This window comes from Physella acuta, unplaced genomic scaffold, assembly GCF_028476545.2.
Source record: "Physella acuta isolate Inbredline_101_S28 unplaced genomic scaffold, ASM2847654v3 ptg000004l, whole genome shotgun sequence".
Classification (NCBI taxonomy): domain Eukaryota; kingdom Metazoa; phylum Mollusca; class Gastropoda; family Physidae; genus Physella; species Physella acuta.
The window spans coordinates 247501-268418 of NW_026731524.1; the positions used below are offsets into that span (position 1 = coordinate 247501).

Consider the following 20918-nt stretch of genomic DNA (forward strand, 5'->3'; position numbering starts at 1 on the left):
GATATGTGGATCGTGTGGTGTTATTTTGACCTTAAGGTGTGGTTCCTTCTGGCGCGGGGGAAAATGTGCTTAGTGTGCTTGATTTGTGTTTCGCATGCGTTTGGCGTTTATGAAGATTTATTTGGTGGGAAACGTTGGTTTAGTGTGGTAAGCTTAAGGCGATGCTATGTTGTGCAACGTGATGTGAGAAGTGTTGGGGTTTGGGATGGGTGGTGTGGGTGTTAGGCAATGTCTAAATATTTACTTTTGTGTAATAATTTTATATATCATTATGCTTATTATATGCAACTGTATATTCGTACTAAACATACTCTATTGCCTTGCCAAATTTATAGCATTCTATTAAACAAAAATTAAATTCAACGAACTTTCTGTATTGAAACAGTTAAGTAGCCAAGGCTGTACATTCTGTAACACTAAATCCCGGTGAACTAATCCTAGTTATTTTCTAGTTTCCCCATAAATCCTTAAACTGACTAGTCGTTAAATTTAATTCCAGCCAATCTAATCTCTAAAATGTTTTTGGACAATAGCTTTACTGGTATCACCTAAACATTTTAAAAATTAAGCTTATTTTAATCCGAAACCTGGTTAAAAACACGTCAACAGTGAATATTTAAACTTGCCACGTAAACATATTTGTTTTAACGGAAAGCTTAACTTTAATGCAACGCATTATATTATATGAATAAACATACTTTATTTATCAGAACAATGAAGCTATAAAAAACAATCAAATCAAACCATGGGAATATTGCCCCCTCTGTGATACATATTATCTGCACAGTGCCTAAGCATTGCACTACATTTAATGCTGCGCATGAATGCAAGTGACTTATAAAATATGTATTCTATAAGCCACGTAAAACTTTATCTAATCATAGGATTGCCATTAGCTAAATGAATAGAATAACAGCTTAACACAATTTCAGAAATGGAATTATGAAGGTTTTTCCTGCAAAACCTTACTTGTATTAAGGACTTGTATAAATATATCTATTGTATGGCATTATATTATCCATTCCCACAAGTGCTTTAGCCTCTTAATGCCTATATTATGTTCGAAGCGTGTATAAAATTATTTGCGTTGATTTTTTCTCATCATTTTTACAATAAATTTGAGATATATTGTTGTTTTTAAATTTGGACCTATTTTTATGTTAATTACGGTATGTTGCTAATTCTCGACATCCGGTGCTAACGGACCAATTAGTAATTTGTAAAAAAAAACATTTTCTCTAAATATCCATGCACAACCAATAAAATAGCTAAAATAAACATATGTATTTGTTAAATTCATGAAAACTGCACCTGCTAACTCTCATGAATGAGTATTTTGAAGCCTTACTTTTGTTGTTCTACTACACTACAGTAACACACTACATATGAAAGGAATCTCTTAAATGTGTTGAGCCTTAGTTGTCCATGGTTACGCCTTTTTTGTGAACTCTTATTTAATGTCAACTAGTAAAGGAATTTAAAATTAAACATTAGGTCTATAGGTTTAAAACATACTACATTGATTCTAGAAATCTTGATCTAGTACTCTGTTTAGTATTTATTGCATTTTTATTAGTGCTAGCTTTTGAAATAAAATATAATATAAATATCAGGCAGTAAATAGGCCTAGTTATTAACACGTTTTTCTTAACTCAGCTTCGCGTTTGTGGATTTGTTTGTTTGTTGTTAAAATTGACATCGAAAATTAGCCCACTTCTGATTGCTCAATAGATCTGAAATTTGGCATGTAGGCTACTTTCGCCTAACAATTTCAGATGCAATCATAAAAACTAGCAATTAGAGACCGTAATTAGCTTAATTTAATTACGCCCCAAGGACCATAAAATTGAGGACATGATTTCTAAAGATACCGACAAGACTGGAGGCCTATTGGCACAGTTACTTCGGCCCCAATCGATGTGAGCGCGCTGGCCGTGATCGTATAGTGGTTAGTACTTCGCGTTGTGGCCGCGACAACCCAGGTTCGAATCCTGGTCGCTCAAGATTTTTAGTCCGTGTATTTATAAACACTTAGTCAAGTCATACTTAATCAAGTCATTAGATATAGTAGCAAATAAACTATATAAAAAACTTTTTTAAAAACAACGTTTTTCATGTGTAGCAACGGACTAAAAAGGAGAAAATAAAATACTTAAAAAAAACTTTTTTAAAAACCACGTTTTTCTTGTGGACTAAAAAGTAGAAAATAAATTTTCATACATTTGATGACAAAAAACGTGGGTCGGGCAGATGGGTCGGGAAATTTGATGGTGAACGTACCCACGTTTTTAGTATTTAATCATATTGCTGCATAAAAAGAAAGTTTGTACTTCCATGACTTATTTCCCTTTTTTAAATTTGTATACTCTTAAGCACCTTTTAATATATTTGCACTAAACAAATTAGCAATTATTTCTCTTTTTTGAAAATACAAAATAATGAATGACATAGTATAAAAAGGAAATGTATTTAAAACTAATAATATACATTAAAAAAAATACATACAAATAAACATAACGCGAGAAACCATTACACATACAAAGCATTCATTCTTCGTATTCTTTTGACCGACTGTTTTATAGGCAGCATTATAGCAGACCTATGTCGAAACATAACACCACACTATGGGAGAAATGACATAGGCAGCTTTTATAAAGAAACGCTAGCAATATTCCAACGAAACAAAAATATTATTGGGGAAGACACACAAAAAATATACGACATCCTAATCAAACGACAAGCGACACACTTATACACCAGAATTAGTTGGGCCAGGGAACACAATAGAATATACATTAAAGATACATTTAGAAACCTACATAATAAACGCATTACACCAAAAGATAGGGACGTAGCATAAAGACTGATTTTTAAAACAACTCCAGTGTCACGAAATACAAAGTCAAATCAAAATGTTAAAATAACATGTCAAACGTGTAAACAAAATATACAAGAAACTGAAAAAACAATTTTTTTTAGATTGTATATTAATACAGAAAGCAAAGCAAACACTTGCGAAAATTTAAAAAACCACCAATCAGTCATAACAAATAAAGCAATCACAATTAATTTAATTAGCACGACTAGACAAAGAACAGAAGACGAAAAAAAAAAAACTAGTAGCAACGGCTATTTATTGATCGACTATATGAGAAAAAAGGAATAAATTTAGATTTTGTTTTGCAAATTCCATGGACATCGAGTGAAAAGAAATATTTCAAAAAAGCTAAGACATAAACTGGGAACCCTCACTTAACTAAAAAAAATTGTAAAGAAAAAGAATGGGAAAAAAAGTATTAATTTTAATTAAGACAGTCTCAAGCTAAACATCACTCGATCAGCCCTCGAGAAGAGTCTTATGTTTCTTAGGTTTTAAAAGGGCACAATTTGAATGGTAGAAAGAGACACACACCTGACCCCCCCCCCCCCCCCCCACATACACAATACAACGTGAACTCTTGACTTCGCAGCTGAGGATGGAGCACAGTAAACTAAGCAGTCAGAAGAAAGCGAGTTTGCACACCTTATTGTAATCTAGTTCTTATGCCATTTTATTTTCTCCGTTTTATTTCTATACATACAATTGATGTTCATGTCAAGAACCTGTGTAAAACCATCAAATAAATTATCATTACTAATTTAAATGTTTAAAACAAATAAATTCAAAAAATAAAAACTGTGGGAGTACTTCTATAGATATAGATGTTTGAAAAGGAAGAATGTTTGCTTTGATGTGTCTCATTGTAGTCAACATAACTTTTCCGGTTGCTTAACATTTGTATCATTTTAATTTTCTGTAATCCCACATTTATTTCAGCTCTTCTTAAAAGCCCAAGCCCCTTTCAGCCCACCATGCCGATTGGGGGGTGGGGGGGGGGATCCCTTGAATCATCATTTAATTACACATTTGCATTTTCAGGTCGTTTTTTTAAATAAAATTGTAATTAGACGTTTTGTATTAGATCTAGGTATAAGTAAACCAGCTTAAATGAATGAAAGTAGGCTACAAGTAAGAAGGAAGTATTACTATTGTAAATCTGTATCATTCCTCACAAGCCGATGATGAAAACTGTATTACCAAACCGAGCCTGCAGGGCAAACTGACGCTGTCAATTACATGAAACAAAAAAAAAGAAAAAAAAAACGCAATCACACACGTGTTGTGACTTGTTTTAATAAAAAAAAAATTAAAAAAAAAAACTACTTTAAAAAAAAAAATGAAACAAACCCGAAGTGAGCATTCTATGTTCGTATTTTGTACTTTGTTTATATATATATATATATATATATATATATATATATATATATATATATATATATATATATATATATATGAGCCTTATACGTTTCACATATATATATTTCACATTTACATTATGCAATTTTGGCGTGGGCTAATTTTTTCCTGCACATGTTAGTTTAGACTTACTCACAATTGCAATAGTGTCTACCACGTGATGGCAGGAAGACTTTATTGTAAAGTCTATTTTTTATTCATGTTATGCATTTTCTTAATATTAAGGCTTATGCTTGTAAACCACCTGTGGAGGCAATATTCACAGCATTGGTTATTGTTAGTTGTTACTTGGATGTAAGTTAATCCGAGGATTGGCTTTATACATTAGTTGTAACCCCTGGACTTATGTTAAAGCAGGGATAAGTTTTATTTAGACTTGACCCACCGTTTTTGTTCACTCCTGATTAACTGTTTTAATACTGTTTTAATGCCATTGTAGTCGACCATCTGTTACTGGGGTGATTTTTATCTAATCCCCAGCTGAGTCTTTGGTTCATCCAGGTAAATATCCAGTATGCAATACGACTGAGTGTTACTTCTTAGGTATATCTTTATTGAGATGATAGAGGAAGACTTCTTTGTCGGCTTATGCTTGTAAACCATCTGTTGAGGCAAAATTTACGGCATTGGTTATTGTTAGTTGTTCCTTGGATTTAAGTAAATCCGAGGATTGGCTTGGTTATTTATACATGACCCACAGTTATGGTTCATTCTTAGTTGGGTTAGATGGTGTATTTGTTATTTTCATTAGTTGTATCCTTTCGGCTTAAGTTAAGCCAGGGATGAGGTTTATTTAGGCTTGTTCCACACCTAGCAGTGGGATTAGGTGGTGCATCTGTCATTTTATTAGTAGCATCACTTTGGCTCATGTTAAGGCATGGGTAAGGTTAATTTAGACTTGATTCCATTGTTTTGGTTCAGTCCTGAGTATCTTCTTTAATACTGTTTTAATGCCCTTGTTGTCCACCATCCATTCATGGGGTAATCTTTATTGAATCCCAAGGGGAGTGTTTGGTTCATTCAGGTCAATATCTATGTGCAGTGAGAATTATAGTGTGAATTAGACTACCCATTATTCTTGGATAACTATGGGTTTTGAGGGGATCTTACATAAATGACATCATGTATGTCCCTTATCGTCACAAAAAAAAAACCCAGACCCCACATTCAAAAAGACTTCACAGCTCACACGTTTTTGTCTTTTAAAAACACCTATTTCGGTTGTGCATGGATCTGACCACACTATCCCTTATATGCTTAGGTCACAAAAACAGGTCATCTATACTTCACCTACCCAGTGTCCCACCAACTCAGACATGTCTTTGTCTTTTAAAACACCGATTTCGGCTGAGCATAGGTCTGACCACACTATCACTAGATATACTGTATACTGACGTCACATATGAACTCTACACCTACCCAACTCTACTCCTTAGGTATATCTCTATTGAGATGATTAAGATGGGCAATACGTAAAACCTCCGATCAACAGAAATATCTCAAAATTTGACGGAAGGCAGAGAATAAGATCTTTTAATTATATGTGAAATTACATTTATCTATCTGAAACAGTACTCACGTTGTAGACTTTGAAAAAATTGAAAGTAGAATTATTGGAGATAGCTGACAAAATAAAAAAAAGGGCGACAGATTTGATATAATACTTATTTTTTCTGATTAAAATAAGTCCCCTATACACCGTATATGACGAAGTACTGAGAAGTAAAACGGTGATAAAAGTTAAAATGACATGTGATGTTTTTACACAATTACCAAACTTTCTCTATTCTCTGTATACGAGAAAGTTAAAAATCTGGTCTATGATTACATTTAAAGCATTTTTATGTAAACATATACGTTTTGTTTTGTTTTTAGTAGTTTTTCGTTTTCTGTACTTCTTCTTTATTTATGTCTATGTTTGTGTTAAATTTCTAAAATCTACTGACTTCTTTTTACTTTCTCGTATATACGAAGTATAGAGAAAGTATTGTAATTGTACCTTTTACCCCCTTAGTCGGAAATACATAATTCTGTAACCTTGTTCGTATGTGTGTGTGTGTAAGTGGGTGAACCTGACAACTTTAGTACTATTACAGCTAGGTTAATGAAATTTCATTAATAAGTATTATTTCAGATTTGTAGATCCTTATCAAATTTTGACCTATTTCCGATAACCGTAGAAGGAACTTTTTCTACTTTCAATTATTCAAAATTCCATAACTTGAGTACTATTTCAGATAGATAAAAAAACTTCCCCATGTAAGTAAAAGATTTACTTCTCTGCTATCTGTCAAATTTTAAATAATCTCCGTTGACTGGAAGTAGTCTTTTTGCCATTTCCGCTTTCTCAAAAAAAAACCCATGTGAATTTATAAAGTAGGCTACTAACAGAGGCGTATCCAGGTTTTCGTTGTAGGGGGAGCGAAAAGGGCAAAAAGGCGCCGAATTTTTAACACGTTCTATATACGTGTATTATATATATATATATATATATATATATATATATATACTAGCTGTATGTCATTACTTCGCTATGATGTAAAATAAATTGAAAGTAGCATTCTGAAGAAAGAAGAAAAAACACACAATGTAGGCCGACAAAGCAAAAATTGTATCAATCTAAACAAAAAATATATATATAAACACACTACAACCAAAAAACAATGAACGATACACAATCTGTTTTGTAATTCTTGTAAAAAAATTTCTTACATAATAATTCCTGGGAAATAATTTCAGACAAGTGAAATAGGGGAAATTATCACTCTCTTTACATAAATTTGTATATATCTACATATTTCATTATAAATGTCAAAACAAATAAATAATTACTTAAAGATATAATGAAATTGTTTAGCACTATTCGTGTTTACAAAATGTTTTTGTCTATAATCAGAATTCAATTTATCGTCATCATAAATGCTAAAGTATCACAGCATAATGAAAGTTTTTAAAATCAGAGTTGGTATATAACCACGCTTTTCGATATAACAGAAAAACATTCGGAATAACAACATACATTTAACTAAATATCGGTCTTTTAGTTCAGATCATATATTTTAATTAACTACTGCTTCTTTGTGTTCTTCAAAGATCATTTTTTAACATTGTGATAGGTATGGGTTAGATCACTGTATTGATCATACACCTTTTTACTGGTAATTGCAAAAACAATATTCACAGAGTTTTACGTTTAAAAAGCTAATTTTCTGGCGGCATGGTACTTTGGTACATCCTTACCCGTTTTTCTACATGTACTTAACAGATCAGTTCGGGGGGGGGGGGGGGTGGAGTTCAACTTCTTCATTCACCACTGTCCGTCCACTTTAGGTCAATTATCCAACCCAGTGTATACCTAGGTGTGACATTAATGTCGCTCTACACAATTGTGGTGGTGGGGGGGGGGGGGGGATAACCAACTCAGAGAGAACATAGCGTCAGTTTTTAGATGACTGTTCTAATCATACATATATATTACACAAATATATATTACAGAAATAGATTTAAATAAGTAGCAGTGGTATTATGACAATATTTTTTTACAGAGGGGTCCATGGGGGAGGGGGTTGTAACTGTTTCATATAATTTGTAATCGTAATCACTATCTCTCAAACTGTAAGAATACTACTACTTCATCCTGTTGACGTTGTTGACCTTGTCAAAATTTCCCCAACACTACGCAGTTTGCTCATAAGTAAATTTAAATAGAGGTGCCACATCAGTTGTATTTGTTTCTGTATTGTAATTTTTTTAAAATTAATCACACGATTCAAACTGTATATATAAAGTAATTATGTGTGAAGTTTTATGTATAACATTTTCTAATTCAATTATTCGTAAGCAAATACATTATACAGTTGCCTTAAACTTAACACCCCTCTTGCCAAGTGGTACTACCGTAGAGGCTTTTTAAACATTGCAATGCATCGTAATGGTTATTTTTAGAATGGCAAACTGATGCAGCTGTTAATACGTGTTGTAAACGTAGACACTACTAGACTAGTACAATAATGCTTAATTGCTGCATGAAAAGAAATCTTGTGATTTACATAGATGTGCCGACCAAAAATATTTTTTAACAAATGTCATTGTTTAAAACTTTGAGTTTAAAAAGTTTCCAAAAAGGCGCCACTTTGCTGAAAATGGCTAGAGGGGGAGCGGCCGCTCCCCCTGCTCCCCCCCTGCGTACGCTACTGGCTACTAATAATATTCCACTATTTTATACACATTTTGTTTTGCGTTCACTTGGTGTGCAATTCTTTTTTCGATGAAATTCTATTCTATTTTTAAAAGTTTAGGTAATTAAAAATGAATTAGAAATCATGTCTAACTCCCGAGTTGCCATCCCCTGTTGTCTTTTATAAGAATATTTGAGAAAGTTTAGGTAAGATCACTCCAGGTTTATTTATCTTATAATCAATAACGCCTTTATTGTTGTGTACATTATGTGATTTAACCTTTTGTACTAACATTGTTTCATTATGAAATTTTCCTATTAGTTTTGAGTGACGTCGTCCTCTTTGAATGAGCTAGATTTTGTGTTATTTACATGTTATTTAGAGCGTTCTTGACAAACACATAAACAAATCACACAAACATAACCATAACCACTTTTCTCGTAGCATAACTAAAGTCTCGAATAAAGTTTAGTTTATACATTTAGAAGACTCAACATTACTTTGACATAAGTCATTATCTCTAAGTTCTCCATATATTAATTAGAACACTGATTTCATAGCCTCAGTATAATTTGTGACAGACAGATAGAGAGAAAGAAAGAGTTTAATGGTTTGTCCACGAGAATTTATGTATTAGGATTACATCTTAGTTTTTATTTATAAAATAAAATCTCACAAAAGAACACGAATCGTAATCTCGACTCGAAGCTTAATACTAAACCTTTATTAAATTGTAAAACTATTGATAAATACTGGCTGTTCTTTAAAACTAAACCTGGAGATTCGAGTATTGTTCCGTGCTATAAAGACGGGACGAAAATACGGGTAACTTTTTGTATCTTATTAATCTCTCATTAATCCATTGTATATGTGCGTTATTGTTCTACCACCATGAACTTATCTATATATCTATCTATCTATCTATCTATCTATATATATATATATATATATATATATATATATATATATATATATATATATATATATATATATATATATGAATAACGTTACATCCAAATTATCTTTTACGTTATAACTTATTTACAAGACTAGTCAACGGTAAATATTTATAATTTACTTCTTAGAATTTTTTTTCAAATAAATAAAAACTGCTAGTTGTGACGTATGTTTTATTATTTTTCTATGCAGTAAATAAACCATTTGCTTTATGTATTTTAAACTGATGCATGTATTATCTTATTATTGTATCGCATATCTAAATATAGACTAAGTATTATTTTTGTTAAGAACTTTATAACATTTGTTCGTTTTACTTCAATATTGATGTCTTTTGTAATGAATTGTAGTTATCGTGCACTAGTTGTCTTAGATAAAATGCTGGTAAAAGTTAATAATAAACTGATAATTAAAGATTGTATAATCACGTTTAATTTCTGTTAAACATCTAAATTTTAGAGTAATAAACCCTAAAACCTAGCTATAACATCTTCACATCCCTACCAACTATTTATAAAAAATCCAATGTTATAAACATACCCCTCACTTTCAACATTACAACAATTATACCTAACCGTACATTTAATCTCTGATCCCGACCCTAACCATATACCTACACCTAACACTATCTCACTACCTACACTATCCTCTATCAATACCTATACCTATACCCGCACCTCTAACCCTACACCTATTTCTTACACTACTCATACCTTTACCTCTTCAATTACCAATATCCATATCCTTAATCATACATGTAAAACTATCCCTAACCTACACTTATCTGTTTTTTGTCACATTCACCTACAATTCCCTAAACCAGGAGTCGGCAACCTGCGGCTCGCGAGCCGCATGTGGCTCTTTTGGTGGCAAGATGCGGCTCTCCAGCTCCTTGCACAAATATTAATATTTATATTATTTCATTTTTTTAAACTCGGAACAAATATTGTACTGTAAAGAAACTCAACTTTAAACAGGATAAAAACACTCATCAGAGAACAGTGAGAATAACAGTGAGAATAGGAACAGAAGAAGCTGACAGCCGCTTGATTATCAGGCCCACGGCCGTGCTGTGGACAGCCCAGTGGCAACAATTCCACGCTTGCCACTACCCTAGTGCAGCCTTTTAAGAATATTGTTAAATGGGGAATGTTATTTTATTTAGAATGCATGTCCCTATATGTCAGTAATTATTAATTTGACGCAAATGACGTAGTTTTTTTTAGTAATTAGCTTCCTACGGTCAAGTCGGGTATGCCTACTGGACGGTGGTGTGCGAGTTTACCCTGTGTTCAGTGGGTGTGGGGGGGGTGGAAGACAAGCCTGGTGAGAATCAAAGGACAGAAGCGACAGATACACGGTAATCAAACCGATATCCAAGGCAGTTAGTCGGAGTTTGCCGTATTAAGGTCTGCCTGGCAAATTGGAGACACCTGCATGAGCCGGGGATATCCGTAAATAAAGAAAAATAAATGTTAACAGCTTGTAAAGTAAATTGGGATAGTGTTATGGTTATATTATTGGATTAATAAGTTTATTGTTAAGGCTAAACGCGTGTATTTTCATATAAATAAATATTATTTCATATTTAAAGATATTTATTTTAAATAACAAATAAAATGTATTTAACTAATCCTAATAAAATAATATATTGAAAAACAATTGTTAGTGGCTCTTTAAAAACTGGAAAATTTTGAAAATTGTGACTTTGGCTCTTCCGGCTCAAAGGGTTCCCGACCCCTGCCCTAAACCTAACACTAACCCTACTCAACCGCAATACGTTTACGTTTACGTTTACGTTTACGTCTGCGTTTACGTTTACGTTTACGTTTACGTTTACGTTTACATTTACGTTTACGTTTACCTTTACTTTTACCTTTACCTTTACGTTACGTTTACGTTTACGTTTACGTTTACGTTTACGTTTACGTTTACGTTTACGTTTACGTTTACCTTTACCTTTACGTTTACGTTTACGCTTACCTTTACGTTTACGTTTACGTTTACGTTTACGTTTACGTTTGCGTTTACCTTTACGTTTACCTTTACGTTTACGTTTACGTTTACCTTTACCTTTACCTTTACGTTTAACGTTTACGTTTACGTTTATGTTTATGTTTATGTTTATGTTTATGTTTATGTTTACGTTTACGTTTATGTTTATGTTTATGTTTATGTTTATGTTTATGTTTATGTTTATGTTTATGTTTATGTTTATATTTATGTTTATGTTTATGTTTATGTTTATGTTTATGTTTTTGTTTATGTTTATGTTTATGTTTATGTTTATGTTTATGTTTATGTTTATGTTTATGTTTATGTTTATGTTTATGTTTATGTTTATGTTTATGTTTATGTTTATGTTTATGTTTATGTTTATGTTTATGCTTATGCTTATGCTTATGTTTATGTTTATGGTTATGTTTATGTTTATGTTTATGTTTATGTTTATGTTTATGTTTATGTTTATGTTTATGTTTATGTTTATGTTTATGTTTTATGTTTATGTTTATGTTTATGTTTATGTTTATGTTTATGTTTATGTTTATGTTTATGTTTATGTTTATGTTTATGTTTATGTTTATGTTTATGTTTATGTTTATGTTTATGTTTATGTTTATGTTTTATGTTTATGTTTATGTTTATGTTTTGTTTATGTTTATGTTTATGTTTATGTTTTTGTTTATGTTTATGTTTATGTTTATGTTATGGTTTATGTTTATGTTTATGTTTATGTTTATGTTTATGTTTATGTTTATGTTTATGTTTATGTTTATGTTTATGTTTATGTTTATGTTTATGTTTATGTTTATGTTTATGTTTATGTTTATGTTTATGTTTATGTTTATGTTTATGTTTATGTTTATGTTTATGTTTATGTTTATGTTATGTTATGTTTATGTTTATGTTTATGTTTATGTTTATGTTATGTTTATGTTTATGTTTATTGTTTTTGTTTATGTTTAGGTGTTTATGTTTATGTTTATGTTTGTATGTTTATGTTTATGTTTATGTTTATGTTTATGTTTATGTTTATGTTTTATGTTTATGTTTATGTTTATGTTTATGTTTATGTTTATGTTTTATGTTTATGTTTATGTTATGTTTATGTTATGTTTATGTTTATGTTTATGTTTTGTTTATGTTTTATGTTTATGTTTATTGTTTATGTTTATGTTTATGTTTATGTTTATGTTTATGTTATGTTTATGTTTTATGTTTATGTTTATGTTTATGTTTATGTTTATGTTTATGTTTATGTTTATGTTTATGTTTATGTTTATGTTTATGTTTTATGTTTATGTTTATGTTTATGTTTATGTTTATGTTTATGTTTATGTTTATGTTTATGTTTATGTTTATGTTTATGTTTATGTTTATGTTTATGTTTATGTTTATGTTTTATGTTATGTTATGTTTATGTTTATGTTTATGTTTATGTTTATGTTTATGTTTATGTTTTGTTATGTTTATGTTTATGTTTATGTTTAGTTTATGTTTATGTTTATGTTTATGTTTATGTTTATGTTTATGTTTATGTTTATGTTTATGTTTATGTTATGTTTATGTTTATGTTTATGTTTTATGACCACGACCACGACCACGACCACGACCACGACCACGACCACGACCACGACCATGACCATACCATGACCATGACCATGACCATGACCATGACCATGACCATGACCATGACCATGACCATGACCATGACCATGACCATGACCATGACCATGACCATGACCATGACCATGACCCATGACCATGACCATGACTATGACCATGACCATGACCATGACCATGGACCATGACCATGACCATGACCATGACCATGACCATGACCATGACCATGACCATGACCATGACCATGACCATGACCATGACCATGACTATGACCATGACCATGACCATGACCATGACCATGACCATGACCATGACCGTGACCGTGACTTTTGAGGCAACGAACAGGGAATAACCGCGGAGGTTTAATTGTTATAAATGTTTCATATAGCAACAAATCTGTTTAATTAAAACTAGTGTTAATATCATATTCGTTTAGCGTACAACATGTATTTTTTAATTGACTGCGCTCTTATGTCGGCGCTCTTTTGTCTGCGCTCTTATGTCGGCGCTCTTTTGTCGTGCGCTCTTTGGACGGGGTGCCCAACAAATCTTATTCAAAAGCAGTAGTATATTTATATCGATCAAGAGTTTTTACATACTACGCCGACAATAAATGTATTAAAATAAAAAATTACAATAATCCTGTCAGATCTAATCCATAATCTGTGCCTATATTTGGTTTTGAACAGTAAGATATTTAAACAACATAGACACATGTCATATTTGATGTTTAAAAATTTATACCAAAGTGCAATCCCGCCATCTGTATTTGCAGGTTTTCAGGCATTTTGTGTTGTCAACGATAAAGCTGTCTTTATTAAACTATTGTTTTTTTAACGTGGAAAAGATGTCTTTAGCTCACGTCGTTGTGCTTTTGGCTTTATTTGACACTGGAGGCGCTGGTTGTAGCAGAGAGATTGGATGGAAAAGTTTAAAAAAGAGGGAACTTCAACGTGCAATGACCTAAATGATTTTATCTCTGGCTTTTATCGAGCTGCCTTGGTGGTTATTAATGAGGACAGTATAGAATTAATAGAAGGAGTTGAATGTTGTCGAGAACTTCACCATGGGAGAAATCTAAAACACAAACAATGATTGCTAATTGGTGGTACTCGTTTAATAAAGACGACTCCTGGTCAATCTGTCCTCCTGGTTATTTTCTTAACGGTTTTTACAGAACGAAAGACGCTGACCGTGGCTATTTGAATAACATAGAAGAGGGACGTTGTTCTAAACCAGTTGACCACCCAGCATACTATGGTCACTGTTATGACCACGAAGTTGGATCTGTTTTTCTGACAAAGGTTTGTGTAAATGTAATGATGGTTACTATGTCACTGGTTTGTTCAAGGCGAACTGTAAAAAAACTTTATTGTATAAAGACTTTGCGATGTTGCAAGCTGGCGTCAGCACCAGAAGTACTGGACGATCTCCATAAGGAAGACACGCATCATGGACACTACAATGGAAGACATAGCTATTTTGGCGAATATCTCGGTTATGGTTGGTGTGGAGGTTGTAGAAGCCAGTATGTTGGCGAGGATTTTATTAAAAACGGCGACACATGGCTCTCTAGTACAAAACAACCTTGTGATGGGTATATGCATAATCAACGTCTCAACCTAGCCTATGGAGACTGGAGTTTTGGTATAAAAGACATCAAATATGGAACGCCTTTAATTGAAGATTTGACGCCTGAAACGATAGACTCAGGAGTTCTTACAAACAGCGAACCGACAAATTCATCACAGAGTGTCACCGAACTGAAATCATGCGCGTGCTGTCACCCATACGACAACCAGCGCTTGGAAAAACAGCCAGGAACTGAATTGAACTGAATTTCGGAATCTCTTACACACCGCCTGGCGGACCTACTGTTTCTGTTGGGTATAAGTTTGGATTTGAAACAAGTTCATCGCAAACAGATGAAAACAGAAGGGAGCAGACGAAATCCTTTACAGTTAGTAGTGTAAAAACCTTAATACCGAACTCAGCAGCTAAATGGCGTCTTATTGTGGCCAAAACACAAATTTCAGTTAACTATACTGCGACAATTATAGTTAAGTTCTCCACTGAGCTACAAGGCTTTCTTCGTTGGGGTGGGGGGATTGGTAAGGATAATACAAATTACCATTATGAGCATCGCGGTAGTGAAGATCGTCCTACTTTTAACTACAGATTTGGAGACTCTAAGGTTCCATTCTACACAGCACTGAAGAGAGAGAGAGAGCGATACAATCTCACGTCCTTGGTTATGGACCGATTTGAAAAGTACATATTTAACCTTCATGGATTTAATCACCAATTTAACCGACGAAAGCAGGTACGTCTTTCAACTAACCGGAAAGTTTGAAGACGTCTCGGGAAAAAACGTCGACTTTCATTGGGATACCGTACCGACAAGAAAGCGAAGAGCGGACTCTCGTGCTAATGGACAGGATAACATTTTTCAGGACCCACAGCAGTGACACTAAGTACACACAGCAGCTACATTGAGCATGGAAGACTATACAACGGCTGAACACTGTCATTACTTGACTGTACTTGTTCACGTCCTTTTGCGTGTATAGCAAATACTGGTCGAATGAAAAATATGCGTCTTTACTAGTTGACCTTGAATGAGAGTTCACAAAAAGAGCGTAACCAGGGACTACTAAGGCCATAAACATTTAAGGAGGTATTTTCTTATGTAGCGTGTTAGTTTAGTCTAGTAGAACCACGATAGCCATGCTTTAAAATACCCATTCATAAGCGTTAGACAGTGATCGGGTGCAGCAGAGTTATGTAACTATATGTCTGAGCTTCAAACATATAGTTTTCATGAATTTTACAAATGAGTCTACATCAACTTGCGTTTGTGATACTCTATTGTTTGTGCATTGATATTTAGAGAAACAAGTGTCAGTAAAAAAGGAAATGACCCGGACAATTTTTTTAAATGACTGATTGGTCTGTTAGCTCCGGATGTCGAGAACTCGCGACTTACCGTAACTAACATAAAAAATGTCCAAAATACAAAAACAACAATATACCTCAAATTCAGTGTCAGTATAATCAGCACAAATATTTTTTTACATTCTTCGAACATAATATATACAATATGGGACGAGAGCACTTGCGGGAGGGGATAATTTAATGCCATACAATAGATATGAATTTACAATGCTTGTAACATAACTTGGTTATAACTGTATTCGTCCATAAAGCCTTTAATACAAGTAAGGTTTTGCAGTGAAAACCTATATAATTCTATTTCTATAATTGTGTTATGTTGTTATTCTATTTTGCAACAGATTGGCAAACCTAGGATTAAATAAACATTTTCGTGGCTTCAAGAATACATATTTTATAAGTCACCCGCATTCATGCAAAAAATAAAATATTGTGCTATGCTTAGTCATTGTGCAGATAGTATGTATCACATAGGAGCAATAATCCCATGGTTTAATTTTATTGTATTTTATTGCTTCATTTTTCTGATAAATAATGTATGTTTTCTAATATAATATAATGCGTTGCATTAAAGTTAAGCTTTGCGTAAATGTTCACTGTTGACGTGTTTTAACCAGGTTTCGGATTAAAATAAGCTTAATTTTAAAAATGTTTAGGGCATACCAGTAAAGCGATTATCGAAAAATATCTTAGAGATTAGCTTGGTTGGAGTTAAATTTGAGCCTTTAGGGGTAATCTCTAAAATAACTAGGATTAGTTTATCAGGATGTAGTAGAACAGAATGTTTAGCTCTGGCTACTGAAACTGTTTCAATACAGAGAGTTCGTTGAATTGATTTTTTTTATTTATTTTGACATGGCCATGGAGTATGTATAGTACGAAAAATTATTTCCATATAATAAGCATGTTATCTAACATTATTACACAAAATGAGTTATTAATAATGAATTAAACACTATGAACGATAAATATAATTAAACACCTACACCACCCGTCTCAAATCCCAACACCCCACACATCGCATTGCACTACATAGCATCGCTATAAGCTTACCACACTAAAACAACGATTCCCACCAAATCAGTCTTTCTACACCAAACATACTATTTACAATACCTCATGCCACACACATGCAAAAACTAATGAAGCAAAACAAGCACATTTTCTCGCACGACACAATAAATCATACTTTAAAGTCAAAACAACATCACATGATTCACACCACGCTACGGAAACCCCCCAAATACTGAACCACATCCCTCACTGCAAACAACAATACAACTTACAACGTACATAAAACCTCACACTCTACACCACATATAGGCCTACACCACATACGGAATAGTCCAAATCCCACAAAACCTCAATCTACATCCCAAATCAGACCAGGCTACTCTACACGGCACCATGAACTACACCCCAAACCAACCCCCCTCCCACCCCGCTATCCCCTCCTCTTATCACCGACACCAAGGAGTGGACTGGACCAAAGAAATGTTCCTTATGGTTGCCGGTACAAAGTCTAGGTGAGATGCCAGGATCAGTGTTGTAATGGTCCACATTTAAAAATAACCTTTTCCTTTTAAATAATCCTTCTGATTTACTTTTTTTTTATTATAATTGTCTGTTTCAAATGTTCAATTTTGCTGCGTTTTGGAGGCGTCAGTCTCATGGCTTGGATGGAAGAAAATGTGTTTAAATATTTGTTTTGTAACTAAAGCCTCTAATTTTCTCAGTATCTTTATCGCCTGTGTCTCGGAATGTGTGAGAAAGTAAAGCTAAAGCAAATGGCACGACTTCTATGTTTGTGTCAAGTTCATTTACAAATAGGAAAATTAGATTCGTTGAACACTCGCTTGAGAAGACGGAACAATAAGACTTTGCAGATGAAATAAAGATATAAACTAACGCCAGAATACAAGTAAAAAATTATTACATGGTCTAGAGGTAGAGCGCTAGACTGCTAACACGGGATTCTCGAGTTCGAATCTTGGTTTAACTCAAAAGAACCTCCATAAGTCTACACACCTGCTATGGGTATCTAGATCACGCAAAGTAAATACTTCCTCGGCATGGTGCTGAAAACACTATATCTTCAAGTGCCGAGTTCAGAGAAACAGATCAACTTTACTTCACCTGCTCTATGGATCGTCAGGTTCCAAAATGGAACTTAACTTACCTATGTACTTTCTAAACGAGGAATTTTAAGGAATCAACAATTTTTGAAAAGGGACTGAGTGGTCTAACGGTAAAGAGCTGGATTGCTAAACCGTAAGTCTCGAGTTCGAATACGGGTTCAAGTAAGTTGACCGTCCCTGATTCCCACCTGACGGGTACCTAACTCATGTTAGGAAAAGTAAAGGCGGCTCGGCATAGTGCTGAGGTCACAGGTTTGAAGGAAACTTTACTTTACTTTATAAGTTTCGAGCGAATGAATGATTTTAAAAACATCTGGACTAGTGGATTTTACAGAAAAATAGAGATGTACAGAAAAGTATACATTAAAACAAGCACATAAAACATTAATAACGTGCATGTTTTTATTTTATTTTGGAACTACTTCACAAGCTCACAGATTTTGGAAGGTCCCCTCGATATTGGATTACGAAGGATCAAAGATTCACTCGAGGAACATCGTTAGGCGCAGTCTTGGTAACTTGTGTGGAGTTCTGTAAAATAGTATCCGTTAGATTCGTAGGGCCAACATCGTTAGGCGCAGTATTGGGGACTTGTGTGAAGTACTGTAAAATATGATCCGTTAGATTCGTATGACCAACATCGTTAAGCACAGTCTTGGGAAATGGTGTTGAGTCCTGAAAAATGTTATCCTGTCCATTAGCACGAGAGTCCGCTCTTCGCTTTCTTGTCGGTACGGTATCCCAATGAAAGTCGACGTTTTTTCCCGAGACGTCTTCAAACTTTCCGGTTAGTTGAAAGACGTACCTGCTTTCGTCGGTTAAATTGGTGATTAAATCCATGAAGGTTAAATATGTACTTTTCAAATCGGTCCATAACCAAGGACGTGAGATTGTATCGCTCTCTCTCTCTTCAGTGCTGTGTAGAATGGAACCTTAGAGTCTCCAAATCTGTAGTTAAAAGTAGGACGATCTTCCCTACCGCGATGCTCATAATGGTAATTTGTATTATCCTTACCAATCCCCCCACCCCAACGAAGAAAGCCTTGTAGCTCAGTGGAGAACTTAACTATAATTGTCGCATTAACTATAATTGTCGCAGTATAGTTAACTGAAATTTGTGCTGAGTTCGGTATTAAGGTTTTTACACTACTAACTGTAAAGGATTTCGTCTGCTCCCTTCTGTTTTCATCTGTTTGCGATGAACTTGTTTCAAATCCAAACTTATACCCAACAGAAACAGTAGGTCCGCCAGGCGGTGTGTAAGAGATTCCGAAATTCAGTTCCTGGCTGTTTTTCCAAGCGCTGGTTGTCGTATGGGTGACAGCACGCGCAATGATTTCAGTTCGTGTGACACTCTGTGATGAATTTGTCGGTTCGCTGTTTGTAAGAACTCCTGAGTCTATCGTTTCAGGCGTCAAATCTTCAATTAAAGGCGTTCCATATTTGATGTCTTTTATACCAAAACTCCAGTCTCCATAGGCTAGGTTGAGACGTTGATTATGCATATACCCATCACAAGGTTGTTTTGTACTAGAGAGCCATGTGTCGCCGTTTTTAATAAAATCCTCGCCAACATACTGGCTTCTACAACCTCCACACCAACCATAACCGAGATAATTCGCCAAAATAGCTATGTCTTCCATTGTAGTGTCCATGATGCGTGTCTTCACCTTATGGAGATCGTCCAGTACTTCTGGTGCTGACGCCAGCTTGCAACATCGCAAAGTCTTTATACAATAAAGTTTTTTACAGTTCGCCTTGAACAAATCAGTGACATAGTAACCATCATTACATTTACACAAACCTTTGTCAGAAAAACAGATCCCAACTTCGTGGTCATAACAGTGACCATAGTATGCTGGGTGGTCAACTGGTTTAGAACAACGTCCCTCTTCTATGTTATTCAAATAGCCACGGTCAGCGTCTTTCGTTCTGTAAAAACCGTTAAGAAAATAACCAGGAGGACAGATTGACCAGGAGTCGTCTTTATTAAACGAGTACCACCAATTAGCAATCATTGTTTGTGTTTTAGATTTCTCCCATGGTGAAGTTCTCGAACAACATTCAACTCCTTCTATTAATTCTATACTGTCCTCATTAATAACCACCAAGGCAGCTCGATAAAAGCCAGAGATAAAATCATTTAGGTCATTGCACGTTGAAGTTCCCTCTTTTTTAAACTTTTCCATCCAATCTGATCTGCTACAACCAGCGCCTCCAGTGTCAAATAAAGCCAAAAGCACAACGACGTGAGCTAAAGACATCTTTTCCACGTTAAAAAACAATAGTTTAATAAAGACAGCTTTATCGTTGACAACACAAATGCCTGAAAACCTGCAAATACAGATGGCGGATTGCACTTTGGTATAAATTTTTAAACATCAAATATGACATGTGTCTATGTTGTTTAAATATCTTACTGTTCAAACCAAATATAGGCACAGATTATGGATTAGATCTGACAGGATTATTGTAATTATTTTATTTTAATACATTTATTGTCGGCGTAGTATGTAAAACTCTTGATCGATATAAATATACTACTGCTTTTGAATAAGATTTGTTGGGCACCCCGTCAAAAGAGTGCACGACAAAAGAGCGCCGACATAAGAGCGCAGACAAAAGAGCGCCGACATAAGAGCGCAGTCAATTAAAAAATACATGTTGTACGCTAAACGAATATGATATTGTTAACACTAGTTTTAATTAAACAGATTTGTTGCTATATGAAACATTTATAACAATTAAACCTCCGCGGTTATTCCCTGTTCG

The 20918-nt window shown here is 33.9% G+C and overlaps 1 protein-coding gene across 1 annotated transcript; it reads right to left on the minus strand.

Moving 5' to 3' along the window:
• Window positions 1–4762: 4762 nt before the first annotated feature.
• On the minus strand, window positions 4763–20410 carry LOC131935109 (uncharacterized). Its single transcript, XM_059291479.1, has 2 exons — window positions 19301–20410; window positions 4763–4900 (listed from the first exon to the last, which is right to left on the minus strand). The coding sequence occupies exons 1-2, from the start codon at window positions 20408–20410 to the stop codon at window positions 4763–4765; spliced, it is 1248 nt and encodes a 415-aa protein (XP_059147462.1).
• Window positions 20411–20918: the final 508 nt, after the last annotated feature.